Source organism: Cavia porcellus, unplaced genomic scaffold (genome assembly GCF_034190915.1).
Source record: "Cavia porcellus strain 051 isolate PalLab524CR breed Dunkin Hartley unplaced genomic scaffold, mCavPor4.1 scaffold_12, whole genome shotgun sequence".
NCBI classification, from domain to species: Eukaryota; Metazoa; Chordata; class Mammalia; order Rodentia; family Caviidae; genus Cavia; species Cavia porcellus.
The window spans coordinates 45,685,556-45,712,682 of record NW_026947495.1 but is presented as its reverse complement, the minus strand read 5'-3'; the positions used below and the strand labels follow the sequence as shown (position 1 = coordinate 45,712,682).

The following is a 27,127-nucleotide window of genomic DNA, read 5'->3' as shown; positions in this document are numbered from 1 at the left end:
TTCAAATATTTTATTCAGAGGCTTCCCCATTAAATATTTTAATACAAAATTAAGGATTTCATGTATTTATTTTATAGTATTTCCATTGTTTAATAAAACTTAAATCATTAAAGGCATGCCTGGTCCTCTTAAAGGATAATGACATTCTCTATTCCTAATTTTTATATAGTAATTTAACTTACCATCATAACAAATCAGAAATCATAGTCGTATTCAAAAAACAGCGGGCAGGAGAAAGGTACGGGATTTAGCTCAGTGGCATAAGCACCTACCTGGCGAGCAGGAGGTTGTTAGACCCCCAATACCAAAGAAAAGAAAAAAAAAAAAAAAAAAAGCAGTTGCCAGAGCCCGAAATCAGAGTCAAAACCTAAAAAGAATAAGGATCTGGTTTCTTCTAAACCATCAACACTAGGCTTATTCACTACACTGAACAGTGTTGACCAAAGCTGCTCTATTAGTAACCCAAGGATGCATAACATTTATCCTCTCTGTGAAATAGCATCAGCATAAGCCATATGATGGTGTTTGTCCCATTCTGCTGTTGAGGCCACATATGGATATTCAGGCCAAAGTCTGTTCAAAAAGACTTATGCTTGATTTAAAGATTATTCAGATCATTCAGGATAAGTAGGAGTTTTTTACCTAGTAAAAAATATAAATGATCTTCTATGACTGGATTTAATTACTATCAGGCCAACTAGATTTCTCAGAAAAGCAGTCTAGCAACCTCAGGATACCCTGAGAAATTGTTAGGTTAGGGTCAGAGCATTCCAACTTGCATGACTGCACTCCTGTTTTTCAGTATTGTCACTTCTAACACATTCTCTCTCTGGGCTTTGCTTTCTTCATTTCTCAAATGTGGATAAAGCTCCTGTGATGTGTCTGTTTCCAGCTTATCTTCTGTGTGAATGCAATAATATCAAAGTCACTGGTACACTAGACTTCCCACAGTACTTCTTATTATTCTTATTAAACAGACTCTTTGATAACATGTGAAAAGAAACTTTCAAAACATGTCTTGGCTATGAGGGCAATCTGGCTGTGATGTCCGTCACTCTACTGACCACCAGGGTTGATTTGGCTGATCTGGCTGGCTAGGAGGGTGTCCCCTTCCCCCCCTCAACACTCCACATGTTTCCCTCCCAAAGCTGTGTGCTGGGTCAGCCTCCTCCAATAGAGGAGTGCTATTCCTCAGTCAAGGGGAACCTCCAAGTTCTCAAACATATCTTATTGAGCCGGGATACACTTCAGTGACTTAGCGCTGCCTGAAAAGTGCAAGGTCCTTAGTTTGATTCATGATACCAAAAAAAAAAAAATCTAAGTTTCATAAAAACCATGGTTATAATAAATCAGGTGCCATGACTTTCTAGGCTAATTATTTCAGATGCCAAGCCACAAAAATCCTATTCTGCAAAGTATAACTTTGTAATTACTTGCCAATAATTATTTCCTCATGTTTACCTTTATACATATTTAAGATAACTAAGTATAGCAGCCAGGTATTTTGAAGAACACACTATCTTTTGGTTATGGTCTTTGCCTTTCGTCACCTAATGGGAGGTATATATATATATATATATATATATATATATATATATATATTTACCACTACTGTCACTACTGTTACACACACACTCACTCATTCACTGAAGGTACATATATAACAAGTATGTAAAAAGAACAAATGTCAAAATAGAGGGAAAACCATAGCAGGCTATGACCATTCAGATGAGGGAGGCAGGGAGAATCTTTCAACTGAATGCTTCAGCTGCACCATGACAGATGGGCAAGACTTGGACATGAGACTGACAAGTGACTAAAACACCAGAGCATTTTCACACATCAAAAGAATTGCTGACATTTTCTGCTTGGTAGGTTTTCTAGAAATACTTGAGAAATACATTTAAAGACCATATTATGATATAGTTCATTAGAACTTGGTAATACTCAAAATTCCCTATTCTGCTCCATATATGAAGGTTAAACTCAAAGGCTGGGGTTTCCTTCAGCAGGCAGGCTTGATGTGAATGACAACAGTTATGCCTGTGCACAAACAGTTGTGCACTGTTTCTCAGGTGCTCCTGCCCTGCCTCACTCACCTTTCCCACCAGTATGCACTAACACTCCCTTTTCAAAAATTAAAAAGTACTTCTCTTATACGTTTCAAGTTGCCATCCTAAATTTGTCAGACGATCTGTAAGTGCTTATTTCTGTACTGTCTTCCTCCTTCACCCTCAAGTGCCCCTCATCAGGCTTTTCACATACACACCTCACCACAGTCGCCACCAGGACAAATTAATGTTCCCTCTTCTATTGCTTCCAGCAGCATTCAATTGCCTGTTCACTCACCTCAGCATCTCTGAAACAGTTCTCTCTCTCCTGTCTCTCCGAATCACGCTCAGCTTCCTCTGGATGCCACTCAACTGCCCAACATAAATCACAGACACTTCTCTTTAAATGCATTCTATTCACTCCTCTCAGACTGTAAAACTTGCTTCCTAACTCCTAACTTGCTTCCCCACTCTGAAATCCAGGTATCAAACTGCTCAGGGATCTCCATTTTGGGGATCTTAAGTCCACCTCAAAGTTGATCTGATGGGTAGGTATTCCCCAAACTTTTTTCCCTATAAGTGTTCTTCACCTCAAGAAGAGTACCATTATATAAGTGGCTGCTTGTGCCAGAAATTCTGGAGGCATCCTTGACAGCTTCCACTCTCTTTAGTGCCACAACTGATCAATCACGGAGCCTTATCAATTCCATCTCCTTGGATATTCTCACGCCTGGTCCCTTCATCTTCGCTACGTCCTGTATGACATCCTCTCAAAGGTCATCACACACACACGCCCTTCCTCTTCCAAATCATTCATCTTGCTGCATCTCGAGTAATCATTTTAAACCCAAGTAAGGTAACTGACATGTATGAAACCCTTTCAAAGTTCCCAATGTAATTTAGGTGCTTTACTCTGTTATCTAAAACTCTTCATACTCTTACAATGAATAAAAGAAAAAGAAAAAAGAACAATGCCAATTTTGCTGGGGATAAAACACACCTGGAGCTCTCTTACAGTGCTGCTGAGAATGTAAAAGGATGCAGTCATTCTGGAAAATGGTTTGTAAGTGCCTTAAGAAGGTCAGTGTACATACTTATCATTCAGCCTGACAAATTCACTCCAAGGTAATTACCCAAAAGGAATGAAAATTTGTATCCACACAGAAATATGTCAGCAAAGCTTATGATGGGTTTATTTGCAATTGCTCAAAACTGGGAAAAACCCAAAACTAAACTGTGTTATACCTATGCAATGGGATAATAATGGTAAATTTGGGTTGGGGGATGTTGAGATAGGATCTCACTGGCCTTGAACACACTATGAAATCCAGGCCATCTCAGAACTCATAGCAACCCTCCTGCCTCAGCCTACCGAGTGCTGAGATTATAGGCATGTGCCACTCCACCTAGCAAATCAGCAATTTTTAAAAAGACTAAACTACTGATGTCATCAAAACATAAACAAACCTCAAAGTAACATGCTAAGCCAGGCCGGAGCAAAGTATGATCAAATCCAGCTGCCACTCATTTTTGTTAACAGAGGTTTATTGGAAGATAATCATGTTGAATCAATACATTTATGAACGGACTTCTGCAACAGCAAAGGTGAGCGTTACAACACAAATCATATGACCCAAACCCAAAAACACTTACTAGCCGTTCCTTTAAAGAAAAAGCCTTTCATCTCAGCTGGCGGTATGTCACCCAGCATAAGGAAGACCTGGAAACTCCAGAGCCATGTGAGCCACGAACATGACCACATGAACAAGCACGGAAAGCACCCCAGAGACCAGAGTCATGCTGGTAGCCTACATCAACAAAGGATCAACTTTGATAAATATCGCCCAGGTTACTTGAGGGGTTGGTGTGAGACAACACTACCTAAACAAAAACCAAAACTTCTGTCCAATTGTTACCCTTGATACATTGTGGACAGGTCAGTGAGCAGACAGAGCAAATGCTGCCAAAAATAAGACTGGAGTAGCTTCCATCGTTGATGTAGTGCAATTTAGCTACTATAAAGTTCCTGGAAAAAAGAAGCTCCCAAAGCAGCCTGTCATGGTGAAATCAAATTCTTCAGAAGAAGAGCCGAAGGGAACATGAAGAGTATCGGGGAGGCCTGCGTCCTGTTGGCTTGAAGCCATAGGGAGAAGACTCTTTAAACACTAATAAATGGTTAAGGAAAAAAAAGAAAGAAAGAAAAAGAAAAATGGCTCCCAATCCCTATGCTTAATAAATGAAGCCACACTAAGAAATCTACGTACTAAATGATTGCGATAATTCTTTACAAACGATGTTCTCTAACAGGATAATAGAAACGTTCTAGGGATTAATCGTGGTAGTTATCACATACGAGCACATAATTAAAAGGGTGGGAATTTTATTGCATTTTAAACTGTGACCCAATTAAGTCAAGTTAAAAAACTTGACTTAAAAATAAGCAAATATGTATTTAGCACTTACGTTTCAGACACTTTTATAAGGGTTTTGATTTTTTTCTACTAACATAATCATTATTTTAACTTTATGAGTAAGGTATTACTATGATCTCCATTTCAAAAAAAAACTGAGCTACAGAGAAGGTAACTGTCCCATAAATATATAGCCCATTCATGTTAATGCTGGAAATTGAGTCTAAGTCTTACAATTCAACACCATACTGACTCTACATACAATTTGAGAAAAAAGCAGACTACACACAGTTGTCACAGGATTAGATACAACCACTGCCAAATGCAGAAAGCTTTTTTCTTTTTTTTGGGGGGGGGGGTGATGGTTTTGCTATGGAGATTTTACTCAACAATCCTTCCAAATTTTTAAAAATATATAGCACTATTGAGGATCATTCATTTAATTTCTGACACTACTTTTAAAATAACATTTTATTTTTGTTTATTTCTCTCTTAAAAGCTGAAAAGTGTTGCAACTGAGAAGCTAAGCACCACGTTTATTTTAGAGGCTGTAAACACAGCCTAAGGCCCTACTTATAATTATGACAAGAGAAAGACTCTTTTTGGTTTCATATGGCTTTGAGTCACAAAAACACATCTGTACTCTACCTTCTTCTAGAATATGTTGAATTCAGAGAAACAGAGAAGAGAAAGGCAGCAGGAATAAAAAATCAGTGGTAAGGAAGAGTTCCCTTTCAGAAAAGAAACTCAGTGTCCTTGCTCTAAGGCCATTTGATTAAATAGGAATCTGGAATACAGATTCCACTGAAGGACTGACCCAGAAGTTCTGGGAGAAGCCATGGAATGGCCACATGCCCCTGTATCACCTGAAAGACCAAAACCCACATGTGATTTGAAGAGACATTTAATTCTACATCACTTATTCTTCTAGTATTTTTTGGAAGCCCTCAAGAATTCTGTAAACTAGGGGGAAAAACAAAAGATAAAGACAATTACTAGTGGTGTTCAGAAACAGAAGGAGCTAAAAAAGTCACTAGAGGCATCTTGCACAGAAATGATAAAAAAATCAAGTCAAAAAGACGAGCAGGGGGGCTGGGGATTTAGCTCAGCGGCATAAGCACCTGCCTTGTAAGCAGGCAGTCGTGAGTTCAATCCCTGGTACCGGTAAAAATGAAAAAGACAAAAAAAAAAAAAAAAAAAAAGACGAGCAGGCATTAGCTAGATGACAAAAAAACAGGAAAGGAAGTAGGAATAGCATGTGTTAAAAGCACAAGTCATACTTGCATGGTTTTTTTCCCCGTTCAGTATACTACTACTTAAAAACTGAGTTATACATCCACTACTTCTAAACTGCTATATTTCACACAGAAATCAGGATTTCTACCCGCGATTAATCTGAAACTGAACTGCAGCTGCAGCCCACAGGCAGCTCTTGTTTGCTCCTGTTAGCCAGCTTCCCCACACCCTGGCTTCACACTCACCTCACAGCCAGGCCCCGTAGGCACAGCCTTGGCCTAAATGTAAGAACAGACCCAGGTCTACCAGATTCAGAACCAACTGCCTCATTCAGGCATTGAAGCCAGAAGAAAGTATGGCCCAAGCCACTGAGCAAACTTGGCTTATTATTCCAAACACAATGCGGCAACAACAAAATCTTATCTTGGTAGAATGACATAATATCTTAAAATTAATATCGAACTTACGTTATTTCTGATTATATTTAATTATGACAGAAGGAAAAGAAGTAGATGCTTATTATTTAAATTTATAAACCAATTTTTGTTTGCATTTTAGAAAGATAAAATCCTGCAGCATGCCATAGCTATCATACAGCTTTTACCAAAAGACCTACAATGAACATCTACATAGAATTAAAGACCAGCATTTACAACCCAGAGAACATTCATTCTAAACAGGATTCAAAATAAGATCAGTTTTACTACGTCCATGCAGCATTAGACTTGCAAATTAAAAAAAAAAAAAAAAAAAAACAGACATTTGCAACTTCGGGTGAGACCAAAAACAAGATCTAATAATTAGTGTCTATTTCTGAAAGAAGTGCATATTTAAAGACCACAGGCAATTAACAGCCAGGTTGTCCTGTAATCATGTACAGTAATAATTGGAGTATAAAGTAGGGATTCATGCAAATCACTTCAGACTGCAACTATCACTGTCTCTTCCATATAGTATGATTCAATAAATGGAATCCATTAGAATTAAGAGAAAATGCTTCCTGTTTTTTGGTTACTTAAACGGATTATTTATATCCTTAAAGGATTAAATAATAAAGGATTATTTATATATTCTTGGAAGGAAAATGCAACAAGCACCCCCATACAGTAAAACTTAAGATACTTTAATAGCCTTGCTTCATCTCCACCATCATGATGGCTTTTCTTGTCACTTATATGATAGTAATCAATGTTTAAAAAAAAAAATGGTGGGAGATTCATGATTACTTTGTAGAGAGTTAATAATGGGTAGATTCTTATCTTTATTCACTGAAAACCAAAAAGAAAGAAAACAAGACAAACCCATCTTTCTGGGATGGCTGAGAAGAAAGCTTTACAATACATTGAAGATGCTGATAGGTGCCTGTGACTCTCTGAGGAAGCATATATGGAATCTCTTTTACTAGTAATCAGAATATAACCAAACAAATCATCAAACTTTTTGAGAACTGGAAAATAAGAGAAAATCCTTGCCTCTGTCCAGATACACTTGAAATAAATTAACATCATACTTGATTATATGATCCAAGGACTATAAGTTTTTTTTGGCTTTCAAATATTCTTTAAACACAGGTGTTTGGAGGTATCTAAATGACACTGCTTTTCAATTCTAACAGCTTGTAGAGGAGCAGATGATCTTGACAGTAAACTTGTACCTGGGGTAGACATAGAAGCAGAAAAGATGAAACTATTGGTTGCCTAGCAGCCGGTAACCCAGAAACCCCTAATAAGCTAGCTTCTTAGGCCTCAAATACATCAAGGGGAGCATGCTTTGACCAGTTAGGAAATCCAGTTTATTTATTCTGGGGAAAAGTAATTAAAGGAAACAGTATTTGACCCTAGTTTGGACTCCAAATCCCATGTGTTCAGCTCTGCTAGGTCATCTTTGCCCACAGAGACAGCTTTTTGAATCCCCAGAGCTGCCAGTTACCCTAAGGCAAGAATGTTGATGTAGTCAGTGAAATAGGAAGCGGTATCTGCCTTGCCTGCAGGCAGCTGCACGGAGCAATTAACACTTGGGGTCTATGAAACAGTACTTTGCCTTAAAAGTTTCCCTAAAGCATGCTATCAAAGTGGATTCAAAACCAAAAAGGGCTCCCTCATCCTCTAGTCCCCTCAGAGTAACACAGTGACCCAATGAGTCAAAAGACTAGTTCCAAGCTAGTGTTCAGCTACACTTTAACCTTATGTTCAAAATAGTATGTGTTCATTTGATCCACAATCTCTGTTTCTCCATAAACTATTTTATCAAATATAATTTATCTACTTTGTACTCACTATCATATAGTTAGGTCTCAGAAATTCTTTGTGGTAAAATTACAAACTCCAAAATAGATAAAATAAATGTATGACCACATAACTTCAATTCAAAACATCAGTGTTTTTTTTTTTTTTAAACTTACAAAACCACCTAGAAAAAGCTTTTCTAATAAAAACTCAATTTATTAAGCTGGAGGATGGAAAGAGGAGAGAGGGAAGCTAAAGGACTCTTACCAAAGCATTTATAGAAAGTTTCCTTGGATCCACAATATCCCTAAAAAGTTTCTTAAAGAGGCCTTAAAGTGAATAAATAGTTGAAAATGAAATGCAAAGTCAAATCAAAATGAATGTCAATGTTGCTCAGTTAGCAACAGCCTAGCAGCTCACCAGCTGTCAATGCTAATCATAGCTCATTCCTTGACTCACTGTGTGACCTATAGAAGTACAGTTAACCTCAATGATTTTGTATGCCAGCAACAAAATAGCATCGCAAACTCCTCGAAGGCCTGATGTGAGTTGTAACTCAAAGCTACTGCCACGGCCCCACTTTGGGGGCTACGTGTTAAATAAAAACCAAAATTAAAAGAAAGATGATAGGATGCTCTTCAGAGAACATTTCCAGCTCTGTCTGCATAATTTTTGTGCTTTGATGAAACATGCCTCTGAAGAAACAGTTAACCATATAGAGTGGTTAAGAATAGTTTCAACTGGCCTTATCTAAAATACAGAGTAGTCAGAATCCTCATCAAGCTTTTTAGATATCAGGCACAATCCCAACACATTTAGTTGTATTTCTAGGAGAAAAACAGTCCTTCCAGGAATCTATGCACAGAGTTATAAATAAGAGAAGCAAATGAATGATACAGTCTTTGGCATAAGCCCTAACAATAAAACTCTCATCAAAAGAAATATAGCTCATTTGTCAACTAGATTAGAAACTAAATTCAGGACACATATGTAATGGCTGGGTGCTTAACAAAACTGTTTCTATTCTACCACAGAATATTGCTGGATTGCATTGTACTGGAGAAGATCCAATGGGGCAGCAAAGCACCACAGAATGACAGAGCCACTAGAGTTAAAGCACACAGGTCTCTACATGATCACAAGAAATAGGTCCCTCACCTATCTACACTAAATTATATGGCAAGCAAGAACGTAAATCTTCTATATGATAAGCCACTGCACTTTGAGGATTACTTATTATACCAATTAGCTTTCTTCAGTTAGTACACAACTACGAGATGTACTTGACCTTAAAACTCAAGATTTACAACTCATCAACTTTGTATACAGTCCATGCATAGTTCTGAATCTTATAATGGGTGAAGCCTCAGCATTTATAAAAAAAAATAAACCCATAGAGATAAAACTTCAAAAGGACAGACCATTAAGTGCAAACTCAGAAAATCATGATATAGAAACAGTCTTCCTCTTTGACATAATGCTGATACTGATGGTTCATCAAACAGGCAGGCAGAAAGAGATTCTTTTCCTTCTAATACATTCAATCATACTGGATCTAACACTGTAGCTCTAACATTATATTCACTATGTATTCATAAGTCAAAGTATGAAAGCGACCTAAATGTCCATCGATATCTGCATGGATAAAGGAAAGTGGTATATATATTGCAATGCTATCTGCCTTTAAGAAGGAAATGCTCCCACTTGTGATAATCTGGATAGACCAGAGAACAGTATGTTAAGTAAAATAAACCAGACACAGCAAAGACAAATATTCTGTGGTCTCACTTATATGTGGAATCTCAAATAGTCTAACTCAAAAAAACAACAGTTTTGAGGAGTCAGGGTTGTCAGAGTAAAGAAATATTGGTCAAAAAGTACAAAATTTCAGTTAAGCTCACAGAAAGAATTAAATTAAAAATAAAGACTGCTTAAGAACACTTGTTTTTACAATACTTTTATAGTAAGATTTTACAAAAAGAACAGCTGCTTGTAAACCTATGAAAAATGCTTTTAATATGAACATCTATTTACTCAGGTACAACAAACATGTTTGATAGCCTGAAATGGCCCACAAAGTTAAAAAGCAACTTCATATATACAAAGCAAGTGTGCCACATGACAATTTCAGCCATATCAGTACTCAAAAAGATGTATACTGATTTCAAATCTAAAAACAGTCCTCAGTTTAGGAACTAGAAGAGTATTTCTAACTGAGGTTAAATTCTCAAAGATGTTAAGGATGTTCAAAAAACAAAGTTATTCTCAAAGATACTGCTGAAGCAGAATTTTAGTAATTTAAGTTGTTTCCTGACATCATGTTCTATATGCTGCTCATTTGCTGTTGTTGGAGGTGGTGGTGGGATTTGTTTTGTTTATTCTTTTTTTCCCCACATGTCCCCCACCCCCAGTACTAGGGATTGAACCTAGAGCCTTTGCACTGATTTATATTCCCAGGCCTATTCCCTTCTAAAATTTTTTCTAAATTTTGAGACAGGAACTCACTAAGTAAGTGGCCCAAGCTGGGCTTGGGCTCAAACTTGCAATCTTCCTACTTCAGCTCCGGAGTAATCCCTCCAGGAATCTCAAATGTGAGCCACTGCATCTGCTTACATGTTCTGCTTTTAGTTCTGATTTCCTTTCAATTAATACTCACTCGAATTACATTTATCTACCTCTACCACTTTTTATCCAGTCACTAATATAAGCAAAATTATGTCAATCAAATTTTAGCAATTTTTAAGAAATCTCATGTTTTATCTTTTCTATTATGATCACCAAGGTGAGGACAATTTCAAACATTAACATCTACAGTATATATCACAAGAAGGAAAAGAAATATAACTGATATGAAAGACTTGGGGCTGGGGATTTAGCTCAGCAGCATAAGCACCTGCCTTGCAAGCAGGCGGTCGTGAGTTCGATCCCCGGTACCGATAAAAAATGAAAAAGACAAAAAAAAAAAAAAAAAAAAAAAGAAAGACTGGCTATGGGGCAGGTGCTATAATCACTGACTTATTTACACTCAGATTTAGTATGTGGAGGGGATAAAACCCAGGGAGTAAAGGGACACTATCCTTACTTTATGAAGAAATTGGAGTTCTGAGAAATTCCATAACTACGCACAGTAACAGGTTCACCAAAACACAGCCATATTCAGTAACAGATATATTCAGGAAACTATCTTTTTACTTAGAGGTTCATTAAAATAAACCCTTGAGTAGATCTTATGTTACTAGAGTTGATCCTTACTTTTTGCTGCTTCTCCAATCTTACCATTTGTTACTGACTTAAAAATGTTTGCGTCCTTGGTACTATCAATAAAAATAACTGCTTTATTAACTTCTCTTAGAAGTAACAGAGGGAGATTAGAAGTTAAAACATCATTCTCAAAATCTGTTGATTTTAAGTATCCTTACATCCTTTTGCTCTTCAACAACTCTACTGAGAATATCCCAGTATTATACCCATTTTTACAAAAGGAGGAAAATGAGGCCCAGAGAATTTAAGAAAATTGTCAACAGTCACTAAGATGCAAAAAAAGAGCAAGCTGTTGAATTCAGACACTCTGCAAAGACTGTTTCTGGCCTTTCTGTTATGTTGCTTCTGAATAAAACATCAATCAATAGGAATCTTTTAGTTCCTAGGTTCTAATAAGACCGTTTCTCACACTGAAGACATTTTGATTTCTGTACTCTGAATCCCACTCTCTACCTATGCATGGGAAGGGAAGAAGAGGAAAGGAGAGGTGAAACAAGGGGAAGGGAGGGGGGAAGAGAAGAGAAACTTTCACATCCGGGCTTTGAGAGAGCTCTCAGTGGTTCTCAGACTAAAGTCAGAGTGGGCCCGTAAGGCCACCACATCACACCTCCAGAGCGGGTAATGGAAGGAAAACACCTAACGTGCTGTTTTCAGAGGACCCACCCTCAGACCTAAACGCAGTTTTGTATACCAACCACATCCCTGAGGTTAAAGAAGCCCACATTCTCACATCAGTTTTTCCAGTCAGGACCTAGGAGGTATGAAATACATGTTGGGTTAAAAAAATAAATTTGATCTATAGTGAAAAGTAAAAACACAAGTGTATTCCCAGGTTAAATCTTTGATCTCAAAACCAGGCATGTGGCACACTCACATAATCCTAGCACTTGGGAGGCTGAAGTAGGAGAATCGTTTGCAAGTTCAAGACCAATCTGTGCTACAAAGTGAGCTCAAGGCCAATCTGAACTGCATAGTGAGACCTTGTCTCAAAAAGACGAAAAAAAAAAGATCCTTGCTCTCTTCTCCACTCCTGCTCCGTTCTCCTGCTGCCCACTCCTCCCATCTCCTGCTGCCAGGTGCAGCCCTGACATTAATGCTGACTGTCTACTGTGTTCCCTGGGAAGTTTCACCTGTTATACAAGAACTCCAAGGCTATCTCTCCTACTGTAAGTTACTCTTCATCTACCAGCTTTTCCTATCACATTCAGAATCAGAAAATCAAGCCCTTCTCTCCCCAACATGACACTTCCTTTCACCTGATGTATCATGGATAAAATGTCCTTTATGTCCCTTCCAAGTAAAAGTGCATTACTAGAACAACCAGTAGTAAACAGTAAAGGACAATCAAGTTGCCCTCAAAAATCTCTATACCACTGCAGAAGCGTCTGCCTCAGCAGGATTCATGACAGTAACACAATGCTCAGATCCCATTACTGGACCTCCTGTTCCTTGGGAATAGGAAAAATCAAGACACTTATGTAGAACTTAGTCATGTACTCATAGGTAAAGAAATAAAAGGAAAGGAACAAGCCACTCTGTGACTACTCTACAAACCCCCTAAATGCATACAAGAGGTTCTGGAATGTGGAAGTCATTTGTGGCCACAAACCCTGTTGCTGCAGGTGGACACAGAAGAAATCAGCCAACACCTCTTTTCCCTCATCAGCTTCTGTAATCAAACGAAAAATTTAAACTACCCCACCTCCTAAAGAAAAATGACATAGTAATAATAATTGATCCTCTTCATAGGCTATGGCAGCCCTGGCATTGCCCCATTTCTCCAAAAACTGCTCTTTTTGGTACTCCTCCCTAAAAAAAAAAAAACTCTTGGTTTTACATAAGTCAAAAATGGGCACTATTCATCACTAATAAACCTAAGGTAAATATAACAATGTGTTTGTATAACAAAGGCTATGGTATAAAATGAAATCAGAAAAAAAAATCCCTGACATCGCCTTTAACCCCTGCCCCACTCTAAGAAATGCCACAAAAGTCTCACCAATTGATTCAAGCAGATGGGTTAAAAGTAAGTAAAGATGCATCTTAGCAATTTCACTGTGTTTTCTGTTTAATCATTTTTCAAAAATGAAGTATACACATGCAAGTATATAGTCTGCCTGCCATACTCAAGACCCTGGGGGGCTCAATCCTCATCGTCACCATCAAAAATAGAAGTGTATATAGTCATTTTTCTCCTATTTTTTCCTTTCCTTCTATTCCTTACAGACATAAATTATAACTGAAGAATTGATTTAAAAGGTTTTTATGATCTGGCCTGGCACTTAAATGCTCCTAGTTCCACCACCAAACACATTTGGGACTATCTTATTGCCAAACATGTTTAACAATTTACTAACTTTCAAAGCCAGAAATGGAGGCACATGCCTGTAATCCTAGGGTTGCTACAATTTCACAGCCATCCTAGGGTATATAACAAGTTCAAGGACAACCTAAACTATATACCAAGATCCTGTCTCAAAACAACATCATCAAAGAAACACAATTTACTAACTTTCAGAATCTAAACATTCAAATTTAGAATGTAGTCCCTGCCTATATTTTAAGAAGGAAATTTTAAACTACGAATAAAAATCAAGCCAAGACAGGGGCCAGGGAGACATAACCCAAACATAGTAAAATGAGTCAGACAGCTGTGTAAAACACTAGTCTTGAGATTTCAACACTAACTCTTTTTGTAAGTATTAGAGATGGACCCAGGGCCTCATGTACGCTAGGCAATTGCTTCACCATTGAGTTACATCCCCAGCCCTCAATATTCTTAAAAGAAGACAATTTATCAGTTAGAAACATCTTAGAAAATTAGAAAAAATATAAAAACACAGGAGATAACTGCATCTGTACAACAATCCAACACTTTACATATTATTCTGCAGAAAAAAAATCACATTTAAAGCTCCAACTTTTAAAAAATGCAGCCCAGTCATGTGCCTCGAGGGGCAGATTACTTTCTTGACTATTGAGGTCAGGAAAAATCTTCCTCCTAGAATGGTTCTGATTGGCAGGACCTTTCTGAGAAAAGACAGCTGAGTTAAGGGAGGCTTGTGGTCATTTTATGTCAACAGCTAAAATAAATTGTTTCTTCTCTCTGACTACTTATTTTTTCTTTTTTCCTGGTTTTTTTTTGTTTTTGCTTTTGTTAATCCCTATTACTATACCACACCTGTTATCCTCCAAATCTATGTTCCTCTCAATTAAAAATAAAAAACAGTTGGGTTTCTGATGCAACTCAATTGAATATGTCTATCATGGTTTGTTTTTTTTTTTTTTTAACAGCACTTGTCAACTTAAAATTATAGACGACTTGAAGCTGCCAGTATTCATTTCATTTGGCTACTAGCATAGTCCGGATGTTTAACCTACAAAAGATAAAGTGACAAAATGTTGTAGGAATCAAAAAGCTCTTATTTTTACTTTTAAAATCTACCTCTAAAAAGTAAGATAAAAATCCACCCCAGTTTGTTTACTTACAAAAAGTACATGTTTATTCTATAAGATCAATAAAGAGAAACAAAACAAAACAAAAAGTCCTACATGCTTTAAAAGTAAGCCATAAACTTTGTCATAGAACATGTTTACCATGATTAAAAGACATAAGCCACAAACAAATTTAGCAACAACTATTAGATATCATGACCTTTGGCACTGGCATTTTCCAGAATCGGTTCAGGTAACACTGGTAAAGATGGCAGAAGTAATCTAATCCCTCAATGCCCATGTCCCAAACTTCTGAAATAACCTCAGCAGAAGCAACATCTTTCTAGCTACTTTTAAGGAACCAATGCAATCTTTCAAAAGCACTAGTATACCAGTTGGCATAATGGCACACACCTGTAACCCCAGCACTTGGAAGCTTCGTCAGAACAGTCACTGTGTATTCAGGGCCAGCTTAGGCTAAAAAGTGAGGTCAGGTCTAGACAAAACTGCATAGCGAAACCCTTTTGAAGTAAAAAGAGACACAGACAGACAGAGACAGAGACAAGGAAAGGAAGAAAGAGTGCACCAAAATAATCAATCAATAGATGAGGAAGAGTTTCAGAGCAAGTCAGTCAATTATAACAGCAAACACACTGAGAGAAACCTTGAGAGTAATGTGCTCATAGTTCAGAATGAAAAAGAAAGATGAACACAGCCTCATCAAAATCATCCACCTTTAAGAGGAACCACATAAAAAGTAGCTGTTTTTTAATTGTAAACACTACATGTGTGTTTTCCCATTCAAGACATGGCCCTCCCAACCAATATGCCTGGTTCTACCATGTGGTAGCACAAAGAATGAAGAGAAGTTATCAAACAATCCCTAAAAAAATGTAGGAAATCAGTAGCTTATAGATCACCCAATTACAAACAGCTTACCAAATTCCTTCACTTTGTCTTTGAAATGATGCTATAGTTTGTGTCTGGATGTCCCCCCAAAGCCTCATACTCTTTTAGATGGGGCTTTTTCCGAGGCAGCTGAATCTAGAGTTTGTAACTCACAGTCTAGGGCTGGGATGAAGGGTGCGTGACTGTGGATCACTCCATGATTGGATCAGCACCACCCGAAGCCCAGTAGTCTAGAGAAGATGAAAGAGCTTGTTTCTCCCTCTTTTGCTCTCCTTGCTTTTGCTGTCTTCTACCACCATAAACTGCTGCCCTCTGTCATGTGCCACCCTGCCTTGTAGCCAGCCAATTATGGACTGAAGCCTCTACAATCTGTGAGCTAAATAAACCTTTCCCCCTTTAACTTTGGGTGTCAGGTATTTTGTCTCGGCAATGAGAAAAGTAACTAAGACAAACAGGAATGCACCACAATGCCTTCATGATACAGTAATGGAAAAGAGAGGCTAACACTAACAATTGAGGGAGGCGGCTGTCAATATTTCAACCCTGAAAAGAAAAGAGTCCTTCAACAAAATTATTTCCTGACATCAGTTTAAACTATGGTAGGGAGTAGTTTAGTGCAAAGGGAACAAATTAAGTGGAATAAAAAACCTGAGTACTTTAAACTATTTGGAAATTTCATACCTGTCTCACTGTCATGAATTCCCCCCATAAAAATGTTTAACTAGTAAAATGTAATACTACATAGGTTATTAAATCTTTAAGAAATAAAATCAAGATTCAGAATTAGGCCTTTTCTACTTCCTTTCTCAGCCACTTGCCTTCTAATAGGACAAACTTGGCAGGGACATAGAACATAGCCAGACACTGCAATGAATAAGGAAGGTCTAAATGAACAAACCTTGGCATTTATAAATGAAGCAGTCTTTTAAAAACCAAACAGCTAAAAAACAGAAGCTAAATAATGTTCCCTTAAGAAAGAACTTCCCAATTTAAAAAATGAAATACAATTCTCAGGGATCATAAGGCAGTATTCTGAATTAGTATCTTTCAAATCAAACTGAGAAACTTTGACTGCAGTTCAAAAAGAAAAACACAATGGTGTACATACCCCCCATATACAGCTCTTCAGCAGTTTTAAAATGCATATTATAATATGTGTAGTTACTTACTTGCTTTCTTCTGTAATGAGCAAACTGAGAGAGTCCTAAGACAGTGGCAAGAGCACCTCCTCCAACAAGAACAGTCCCTTTGGCCGCCTTGTAAAATGCCATTTCTTAGCCTACCAAGGAAACAGAAAAAAAAGTTAATTGGGGTTTTTTTAATTATAAAATAATCCAAATAATAAAAAGATTCTGTAGATTGTGAAACTATGTTAAACTAGAAAAGGAAACAGAAAACAAGGAAGTTACAAGCATGCCAACTTGTACAGAGAATTCAAACGCAATAACCAAAAAAACCTAGACAAGGGAATTGATTATGTAAAGCTATATTCAGATCCAAAAGGAACTAAAGAAAGAACAGCAAATTAAGAGACAACTAAAGATATTTAAACAGCATAAGGTCAAGAGAAATGTGGAAAGAAATGTCACTGGTGTATTTGACAAAACGCATGCTGTACTTGCCGACTTGTTTAACAGCTACTAATCCCCTCCACAAAGAGAACTGGTACAATTACTGAGTCACTCGGCATGACAATAAACTCCAGGCCGGCTTCAGGTTCTCTGGCATGTGCTTAACTCAAATTGTGGCACAAATAACTTCTTGAGGGATTTCCCTTGTTAATGAAGTTGCCACTAGAGCTAAACCCAACACATTTCTATCACTCTGAGTCTTATGCTTTGCAAACAGAAAAAGCCAGCTAGGAAGTCGGCAGATACCATGCCTTAATCTCTCACAAGCTGATGAACTTAGCCCATTATAATTCATCAAGAGAACCTCAAAAATTTTCTTCTAGCCAATTGTGTGACATATTTTAAGAGAATACTTCCCTGATCGAGCCCTGTTTCATTGTTCACTTTGTATTTCTTAAGTTCTATGTCAGAATTAGAAAAAACAATCCTGAAAGTCATCTGGAACTAGAAGAGACCTAGAATAGCAAAGGCAATCCTGGGCAACAAAGACAAGACAGAGGGCATCACAATCTCTGACTTGAAACTATACTATAAAGCAACTGTGATAAGAACAGTGTGGTACTGGTCAAAAAAAAAAAAAAAAAAAAAAAAAAAACAGATCCAAAGATCAGTGAAACAGATTAGAAGAGGAGGAAACAACTCCAGACACGCTAAGCCACCCCATCTTTGACAAAGGTGCCAAACACATTCACTCAAACAAAATAGCTTCTTTAATAAATGGTGCTGGAAAAACTTGCTCTACACATGCCGAAGATTAAAACTAGACCCATGTATTAAGCTAAAATCACCATATATTAAGCTAAAATCAGAATAGGTCAAAGATCTTAATATTAAAAACATTAAATCTGCTGGAAGACAGAGTAGGTAAAACTCTTGAAGACACTGGTGTAGGCAAAGAAATTATGAACAAAAATCTGATTGCACAAGAACTATCACAACGAATCAACAACTGGGATCTCACCCTGTTGAAAAGCTTTTGCACAGCAACAGAAACCACTAACAGAGTGAAGAGACAACGTAGGAGAAAATGTTTGCCAGCTGTACCTCAGACAAAGGATTACTATCAAGAACATATGAAGAACTCAAATAAATCATCCCCCCAGATTTAAAGACACAATCCAAAAGTGGGCATCTGAAATGAACACACACTTCTCAGATGATGAAATATAAAACAGGAAATAAATACCTGAAAAAATATTCAACATTGGGTCTGGGGATTTAGCTCAGTGGCATAAGCGCCTGCCTTGTAAGCAGGCAGTCGTGAGTTCAATCCCTGGTACCAATAAAAAGGAAAAAGACAAAAAAAAAAAAAATATTCAACATCATTCGTCATTCGAGAAATGCAAATTAAAACAACACTAAAATTTCACCTCATCCCAGAAAGGATGGCCAGTATCAAGAAATCAACCAATAACAAATGCTGGAGAGGTGTGAGGAAAACAAACCCCTTCTCCACTGTTGGTGGGAATATGGACTGGTGCAACCACTGTGGACATCAGTTTGGAGATTCCTCAAAAAATTAGAATTGGAGGTCCATTCAACCCAGCTGTTTTCCTTCTGAGTTTCTTCCCAAAAGAATTAAAAACATCATACTACAATGATATATGTGCACCCATGTTTATAGCAGCACAATTTGTAATAGCCAGATCTTGGACAAAACCTAAATGCCCACTGACTGAGGAAAGAATAAAAAAGAATGTGTTTTTATACAATGGAGTACTTCTCAACCATAAAGAATGAGAAACTGGACACTTTTATAGGTGGATGGATGCATCTTTAAAACAGACCCATTATTAGTGAAGTAAATAAGACACATGTGTAACTATCGTATTGTTTCATTAGTGTTGCAAGCTGAAAGAAAAAGCATGCACATGTGTATGTATATGTAAATAAAAAATAGTTAAAGATAGCTATACTACTGATTTCTCTTGAGTTCACTGAAAAGAAAGATATGTAGTGGTACTGTTTGGACAACTGAATGCAGATGTCTTGTGCTCTGAGTGCATGATTTGGGAATGACAACGCACAATGTATGTACCATTGTGGTCCTGACTGACATGCTCTGAAATTTTGTTTGTGTTTTTTTTTTCCTTTTCCTTCTTTTTTTTTTTTTTCCTTTCTTTTTACCCTTGAATAAAATGGATTTGAAATAAATAAATAAATACAGCCAGGGAGTTAGCTCAGTTGTGTAAGCATCTGCTTGGCAAGCTCAAGGTCATGAGTTAGATCCCAGCACCCAAAGAAAGAAAGAAAGAAAGAAAGTTAGTTCTATGTCATGTTATCTCTTTTATTCTCCTTTGTTTTCCACTACTGGACTGATTAAATTTTTTAAACCTTTTGAATACTTAAAATTACTAACTTCTTTAGAAATTAAAAAAATTCACAGAAATAAAAATTCCACCAAAAATATTCTTATTTACCTTTATTCTGTTAAACAGAAAAAAGAAACTGTGATCACATTAAAAAAAAATTCTGACCTGGACTGAGTAATCTGACCCACCTAAAAGTCTTCTTCCACTTAGCTAAAGTAGTTGGCACACCCTACATTTTCTAGGTAAGCCATCAACTACTCTATTTCCCTTGTGACTGGAGATCAGACCTGTCTGAACAACATACCTTATGCTCCATCCATAAATTCAAGCAATTCTATGAAGGCAGTTTCCATGAACGATACCAAAAATAATATATTACATATCAATGTAAATTAGGATAGTTACATATCTGGTTCCATAATGGATGTGTAATATCTATTATCATATTATCCTAAATTAATCTTAAATTATTATTATCCTATCCTAAATTTTCAGTATAGTTGTTAACTATGATTCTACAGAAAATTCACTAAAATACTGTAAATTATACACTAAAAAAGGTTGGCATTTTTTTTTTAGTTTTTTCTTCTGATTTCATTCTTTGCAAACTCCAAAATTCTAAAATGGCTTTTTTACTAAGATTCTTACTAGGAAGATTTTTCACATGCATACTCTGCTACTCCAGGCCTCGTCTTCTTTTTGTTTTTTTGTTTGTTTTTAAGAGGCTAAAACTAACTAAAATAAAACAATAAAAGCAATCAAAACAAACCAGTGTAAGTGATACAGGACTTCAAAACAACAGAAAATCAACAATAGTTACTATAATGCCTCTTACTGTCTTCAAAAAAGCTACCCATACCTTCAGACATAGTAAAAATCAAACAAAACAGAACAGAATAGAACCAAAACACACAAATAATGAATGCAATAAAGGACTTGAAAACAAGACAATAGTGAGTCCAAAATGGCTACCATAACACACCTTGCTATCTTTGATATAGCTGCCCATGCCATCGGATATAACAAAATCAAACAAAACAAAAGAGAACAAAACTCAAACCAACAAAACAACGAAAATGATACAGGACTCCAAAACAAGACAGTAGGAAATTAACAATGGCTACCACCCGCAGAAGGAGATCCTCCCAGATGCCACACTATGCCCTGCCATCCCCTGAACAGCCAACCAGACCACTGGCCCCAGATCCACACAGTCAGTGAAACATCAAATTCCACAAACATCAAATTGCATTTCACCTCAATAGCTATCATCACAGCCTGTGTGCCTCTGTATCAGCCAGTCACTTACAGGAGCTGGGGGGAGAAGGGGAGATGGCTCTTCTTGCTTGCCAGCCCATACCACACTGCACCAGAAGGGGCTGGGGTCTGGCTGTCCCCAACCTGGCAGAAGTCCACATATGGCACTGGTTCACAGTGTGGGGGCTTGCTTCTTGATGAGTCTTTGGTCTCTTCCCTTGCAGTCCGTGAATACGTAGTCTGCTCCTTCTCTACATACTCTACATAATCATTTCCCAAGTTGTGCAAGACACTAGTGAATGGTAACTAGGGACTTGATTCATCACTAAGTCAACTCTAAGGACAATCTTATATCCTAGGCTACTCAGACAGTAAAAAATCAGAGTTTAGCGGCATCCATTTGTCATCCATCACCATTCAAGGTACTGCTATAAACATTCACTTGGGTGCCTGTAACACAACACTGCAAACAACAGCAGCCTGGAGTTAGCATGCTATCTCAAAGACAACCGGGGTCTGCTGTCAACTGGGGACAGACAATAGTGTTAGTTCTATTTACCTAAGTATGCGTGGGCTTATCCCTGGACAACAGCCTGGTGATCTGCTGCATGAGAATGTTGGGTCTGATTGACTTTAGTATCATCCTTTCTGTCTTGTAGATAATGTCATTGATGACATCACAAAGGATACCACACATCAGCATGAGCAACTGAGAGCTGTTACATATAATAAAGTAGTTAATGAAAATGTCTGTGTTAGACATGCCCGTTCATCCAGTTAATTCTGGATCTAGTTTTTCCAAAAATGTTTATTTCCTACTTACCTAATCACATTGTTTTCATTTGATTTGTCTGAGAGGGTATATTTTTCTGTATTTTTTCAAAAAGCCACCGATACTAATGAAAAATTACATTCACATATTATCCGTTATCAATAATACTGACTATAACCATTTTCTTTTTTAATAATTTCATAAAGTAACATACTTAAGTGCTCATTTCTATTTCTATCGTGGTCAAATCCTGTACTATCATATAACTTAACTAATAAACAAACCACTTTCACAGGTAATTCAAAAACAAAAACAGAGGATCAGTAGTTTTTTCCTGGCTCTTTTAAGATCACCAGTAATAATGATTATTATAATAATTATTATTATTATAAATGTTACAATGACAATAGCTACTATTTTTGACTGTCTGCTAGATAACAGGTACTATGCTTTCAATTCTTAACACACAGCAGCTCATTTTACCCTCACATATAATTTCACAGGACTAAGGGTGTAGCTTAGTGATAGAATGCTGAGTCAGTCCCCAGCGCCACAAGCACACACACAAGAATGTGCATTCACACACATCATCTAATTTCATAACAGATACAGCTGTCACTTAGAGGAAGTTGGGAGAGTTCCCTGAAGTCACTCCCTAGAAAGGCCATGGCTGGACTTGAGTTTAGGCTCTTAGCTACAGAGTGGCTCTGCCCTGCTTTTAGTCTCAAAAGGTAACTTCTCCCCAAAAGCTACTACATATTGTACTGTCACTCCCAAGAGAAGGTTCTAGCCCAGGATGGTGACACATATTTGTAAACCCAGAAATCTGGGAGGCTGAAACAGGAGGATTACAAATTTGAGTCCTGCTTAGGCACGTTAGCAATTTAGCAAGATCCTGTCCTAAAATAAAAATTAAAAAATTTAAATGAGCTACAGATGCACTCAGAGCAAAGGCAGTAGGTTCAACTCCTAGTGCTCCAAAAACCAACAAAAGAAAGTCCTATTTTCAACTACACAAAGTGTAGTATCTGTTAGCATTCAAGTTTCAAAGGAGGAAACATTTAGCAAACAATCCACGAGTTACCTTCTACCAAGTACTGTATGAACACTGATTTATTCTAAAAAGAAAGACATTGAAAACCAGATAAATGCAAGTCACACATTGTGGACATATACGTACCCTTTTATATCTTCTTATAAGGAAAAAAGTATTCAGTGATTACACAGCAGAAATGATTATTTCATTTTATTTTATGTATAAAAACTGCAACTAGAAAATTAGCCAAGAAAGGGATCAAAAATATTGACAAATCTTTACCTTCTGTAATTAAAAGGAAGAAGGTGATCCAAAAATAGTTACCTCCATTATTATGGCTCAAAGTCCAGGTCTTATAGCCTATTAATTTGATCACATATACTTTACCTCAAGGTTGATTCCAGTGTTAGCACACACCATGCAACTCTAATTCTTACGAAGAGAACTGCTCAATTGGAAAAACCTAAACAAAATAGAGCTCACCTAAATACAACTGATTTATTTACTTTGCCTCAGGAGTTCTACACAAGGAATAAAATGCCAAAGTTTACCTTATACTTATATCCTATAATTATTAGTGCTGTACTGAGTTATAAACACTTCTGTAGAAAAGAAAGCAAAGTACAAGATCATTGTAGTAGAGCAAGAAATTATTTCCAACTAAAACGACTAACTAAGGCTTTGAAGATTTTTTTCTATTGGTTTTCTGAAACAGGGTCTAACTATGCAATTCAGGTTGACCTTGAACTCACTATGCAGCCCAGACTGGCCTCAAACTCATGGAAATCCTCCTCCTGCTTCAGTTTCCTGAGTGCTGGAATTATGGGTAAGCACTACCACACTTGGGTCAGAGACTGGATTTTTGAAAAGGATCTTGGAGAAAGAAAACTAGTTGATGCGTAGTTAGTAGAGAAAGATCTGGATTAAAAAACAACTATTTGAGAAGAAGGGAGAAGAGGGAAAGGCATTTAAAAAAAAGAATTAAGATATGTTATGCATACGTAGCAATTCCCATGATGAATATAATCATTAAGTACTATAAACATATATCAATAAAATATTAAAATAAACAAAATGTTTAAAAAGAAGAGAAAGGAATATCATCATAATATTCCAGAGGCATGATGTCCAGTTGGAAACGAGGTTTTAAAAAGACGACTACAGCAAAAAAAGAGGAATACTGTTTATGTGAAGTAAAGTATTTCAATAATATTTTGCGGGCAATGGGAGCTGAGGATGTGCTTCAAGAAACCAAGATATTTTACCCCACTATTATTTATAAAGAATTGTTCTTTGCAAGTCAATTTTTGCATTGATGCTTATAAGAAACACAATCAACTAGAGGACAATGAAATAGTCCGTGTGACAGGACAAGAGCCTAGTTTAAGGCAATACTGGAAAATGCAAATGCAGAAATAGATGCTCTACAAAAATCTCTAATGACAGCACGTAATGGAAGCCATGCCAGAACCTGACAGGTGAGTTCAGCAGGAGACTGAGCCTGACAAGGAATGTGAGCCCCGTTAGCTGGGTGTTAGCCCCAAGATTACAACACTAAAACTCAGAAAAGAAAGCAGGCTTAGAGGAGATGAGTACAGAATCAAGGAAATTTGAGATCGTGACAGAACACCTAATTGGGGAAAACAGCAAAGAATTGGCTATACGAGTTTTAAACTCCGAAAATTAATCAGTGATAAAGATGAGGTTTGAGAAACTAGAACTGACAGATACAACTACCACACAATAAAATGTATATGTGGGCTGGCAATCAAAAACTGGATTTGCCCTTCTCAGGATCTGCAGACCCATATTTCTGGCTGATGTGTGCAACTTACTTGGCTCAATGGAACTGTTAGCTGTCCTTGTAGGACTCTCAGTACAGAGTAACTTCAACAATGAGAACTGCTCAATCTAGTTCAGACACTCAGTCACCAGTTGCCCCCTCCTCTGCCTTCTCCCATCACAGCCAAGGCCACCGCGACCCACCCCCAGCTAATCACACTTGAATGTCTTAATTGCACACCTCAGACTTTTAAAAGCAAGTAATAACCACCTGTTGGAAAATACAGACGGTCTCCTCAGGAACTACCCAAAGGCAAACTGACTCCAGAATAAGGACATATACTTCCTGCCACAAATTCTCTGGAGTTGCTCTCTCCGTCTTCTTGTTGTATATGCTCTCCTAGCAGCAGCCTTATTTATCAAGATGTAAATTTAGTGTAAGTAAAATTCTATGAATGGATTTATCACTGATCTGTCAAAGAAGCACCCAGTTTATAAAATTCAAGTTTATAAAATTCTCCCATCTTTCCAGCCTTTTTAAGTAGGCGGGCCTTGAATTCATGGCAATCCTTCTGCCTCAGCCTCCTGAGTGCTGGGATTATACATGTGTGCCACCACACCCAACCTGGTCTCTTTATATAGAAACTGCAAGGACCATTCTGACTTCCAAGCTCTACATTCGTAAGAAAAAAAATGAGAACATCTCTGGATCTTGATTCTTTTGCCAGCATAGGTATAAACATGTTTCTTAAAAGTACGATCAGTGGAAGAAAAAAATACAGCCCAAATGTGATCTTCAGAAGGATAATTCAACCACCACCTTGAAGTTTTTGGCACATGGGTTCTCAGCAGGGTATCAAGGTACTCCATGCTATTCTCCTTACTTACACTGAAAAATGCAAGGTACAAAATGTTTTAATCATGAAATTCCCAAGATGCAGCCTAGGGGGAGCATGTGCTGCAAGCCCTGTCGAAGTACCTCAACAGGCCCAAAGGTGGCAAAAGGCTCCTTAACACTTCAGTTGCACAGCTACCCCATCTCACAGCTGAGCATGGAAAATCGCCCCCTCATCTATTCTGAGTCATGAAACATCACACTGTCACACCACAAGAGGCACAACTTGGGTGGCCGGGCCACATGGCCCACCCACACATAAATCCAGCAACTTAGGAGAGACAAGCACATGAACCTCACAAAATACAAGTGCAGAATCTACCCAACAAGACCTACCCAGTAACCTAATAATCATGGACTTCAAAATAATGTAAACTGAAAAGCATCTTCCCACCCAGCAGTACATTTAAAAACAAACGTTAAGATTTCTGAGTACTTACATCTAGACATTTTTTATTTTAGTTATTGAGACTCTCTAGAATTCCCCATGAAGAATCACCTCATACCAGGCATGATGCATACCTGTAATCCCAGAAATCTCCAGGTTGAGGTAGGAAGATCACTGCCAAGTTCAAGGCCAGTTTAGGCTACACAGCAAGACCGTCTCAGACACACCACTGAGAAGTGCCTACACAGACAAATAACCACCAAAGTACACCATGTGCAACCTTCTCTTTCCCAAAGGTTCACTCCACAACAGACAAGAATCAGCTCTGTCTTCAATGCATCTTACAGCCATGCAGATGCACATACATCTTATACCCCAGCATACGAATCCTACAGAAACACAGACAGCTTCCAGCATGATTTCTGAAAGCTGCCATCATACATAAATGAAACAGTCAATATCAGAAGCACATCAGCCTATTCTCTGGAAATAGGCATCTTAGACCATAATCTGAAGTGAATCACCTTGTTTGTTTCTTTACATATTTTAAAAAAGGATTCAGACCAGGACTAGAGAGGAAGTGGACATATAGATTATTCACAAGATATGATCCCAATGAAAAGAAGTAATTATATCAAGTCCTGAGGAAACAGCAGACACCTATCTTACAATCACCTTCTACTCTAATATTGTACATCTAAACATGTATTTCCACAAATACAAACAGTAAGAACCTGTAGTTGGAAAAAAAATATATATATATACAAAGCAGAATATCAAATTATAAGCAAAAAATCTCCTCAGAAGTCGCTAAGAAAAGCATTCCCTGAGCTGAGCACGGTGACACACTACTATAATCCCAGAATTCCGGGAGGCTGAGGTAAGAGGATCCCCAAGCCCAGCCTGGCAATGTAGTGACTCAGTGGAGCTTAGTCTCAAAATCTAAAAATTAAAAAAGGATAGGGATGTAGTTCAACAAGAATGCTCTGTGTTAAACCACTAGGAAAGAGAGAAAGAAAGGGTAGAGGGAGACAGTAGAGATGAGATACCGAGAGATAGAGAGGGAGACACAGAGACAGAGGGAGAGGAGAAAGAAGAAACAAGAAAGGAAGGAAAGAAAGGAAGGGGAGGGAGAGAGAAAAGGAAGGGAGGAAATTCTCTTTACAATAGAAGATTAATGAAAGAACCAACAAAAAAAGCCAGTAGAAAAGTTAGAAATATAATGACTCCTCAGTTTCGGGATGTGCAAAATACTGGACTACTAGCAATACCTTAGTTTTGTGCTGACTTCCACACCCTACCAGAAAGTGAGGCTACTTCAAAGAAAGGGCGAAGTGTTCTATTTCCAACCCACTTCCCCAGGAAACCCCATTCCAGAAGGGCTCAACCCAAAAGATGGAGGTGGGGGAGTCTTAACATAGACAAAGTATCTTAATAAAGGAAAAAAAGAAGACAAAATAATGAAAAACTGAGGGGGAAAAATGTCTTTATAGTGAATTAGTTTCAAGTCAGAAAGTGCTTTAGAA

At 37.5% G+C, this 27,127-nt stretch overlaps 1 protein-coding gene and 1 pseudogene across 7 annotated transcripts in view; one reads left to right on the top strand and one right to left on the bottom strand.

The window, feature by feature from the left end:
- Gpd2 (glycerol-3-phosphate dehydrogenase 2) overlaps positions 1-27,127 on the bottom strand; it is a 137,759-nt gene that overhangs the window by 83,923 nt on the left and 26,709 nt on the right. For 6 of the 7 annotated variants that reach the window (XM_023561018.2, XM_063259113.1, XM_063259116.1 and 3 more), the window contains exon 2: positions 16,698-16,807. In XM_023561018.2, coding sequence (XP_023416786.1) covers positions 16,698-16,799 — 102 coding nt within the window. In that variant the 5' untranslated portion in view covers positions 16,800-16,807. Of the gene's footprint in view, positions 1-16,697; positions 16,808-21,287; positions 21,339-27,127 lie in introns of those variants that run through there. The other variant, XM_063259114.1, reaches the window with a different exon arrangement.
- Positions 3,749-4,189, top strand: LOC100721476 (large ribosomal subunit protein uL15-like; annotated as a pseudogene).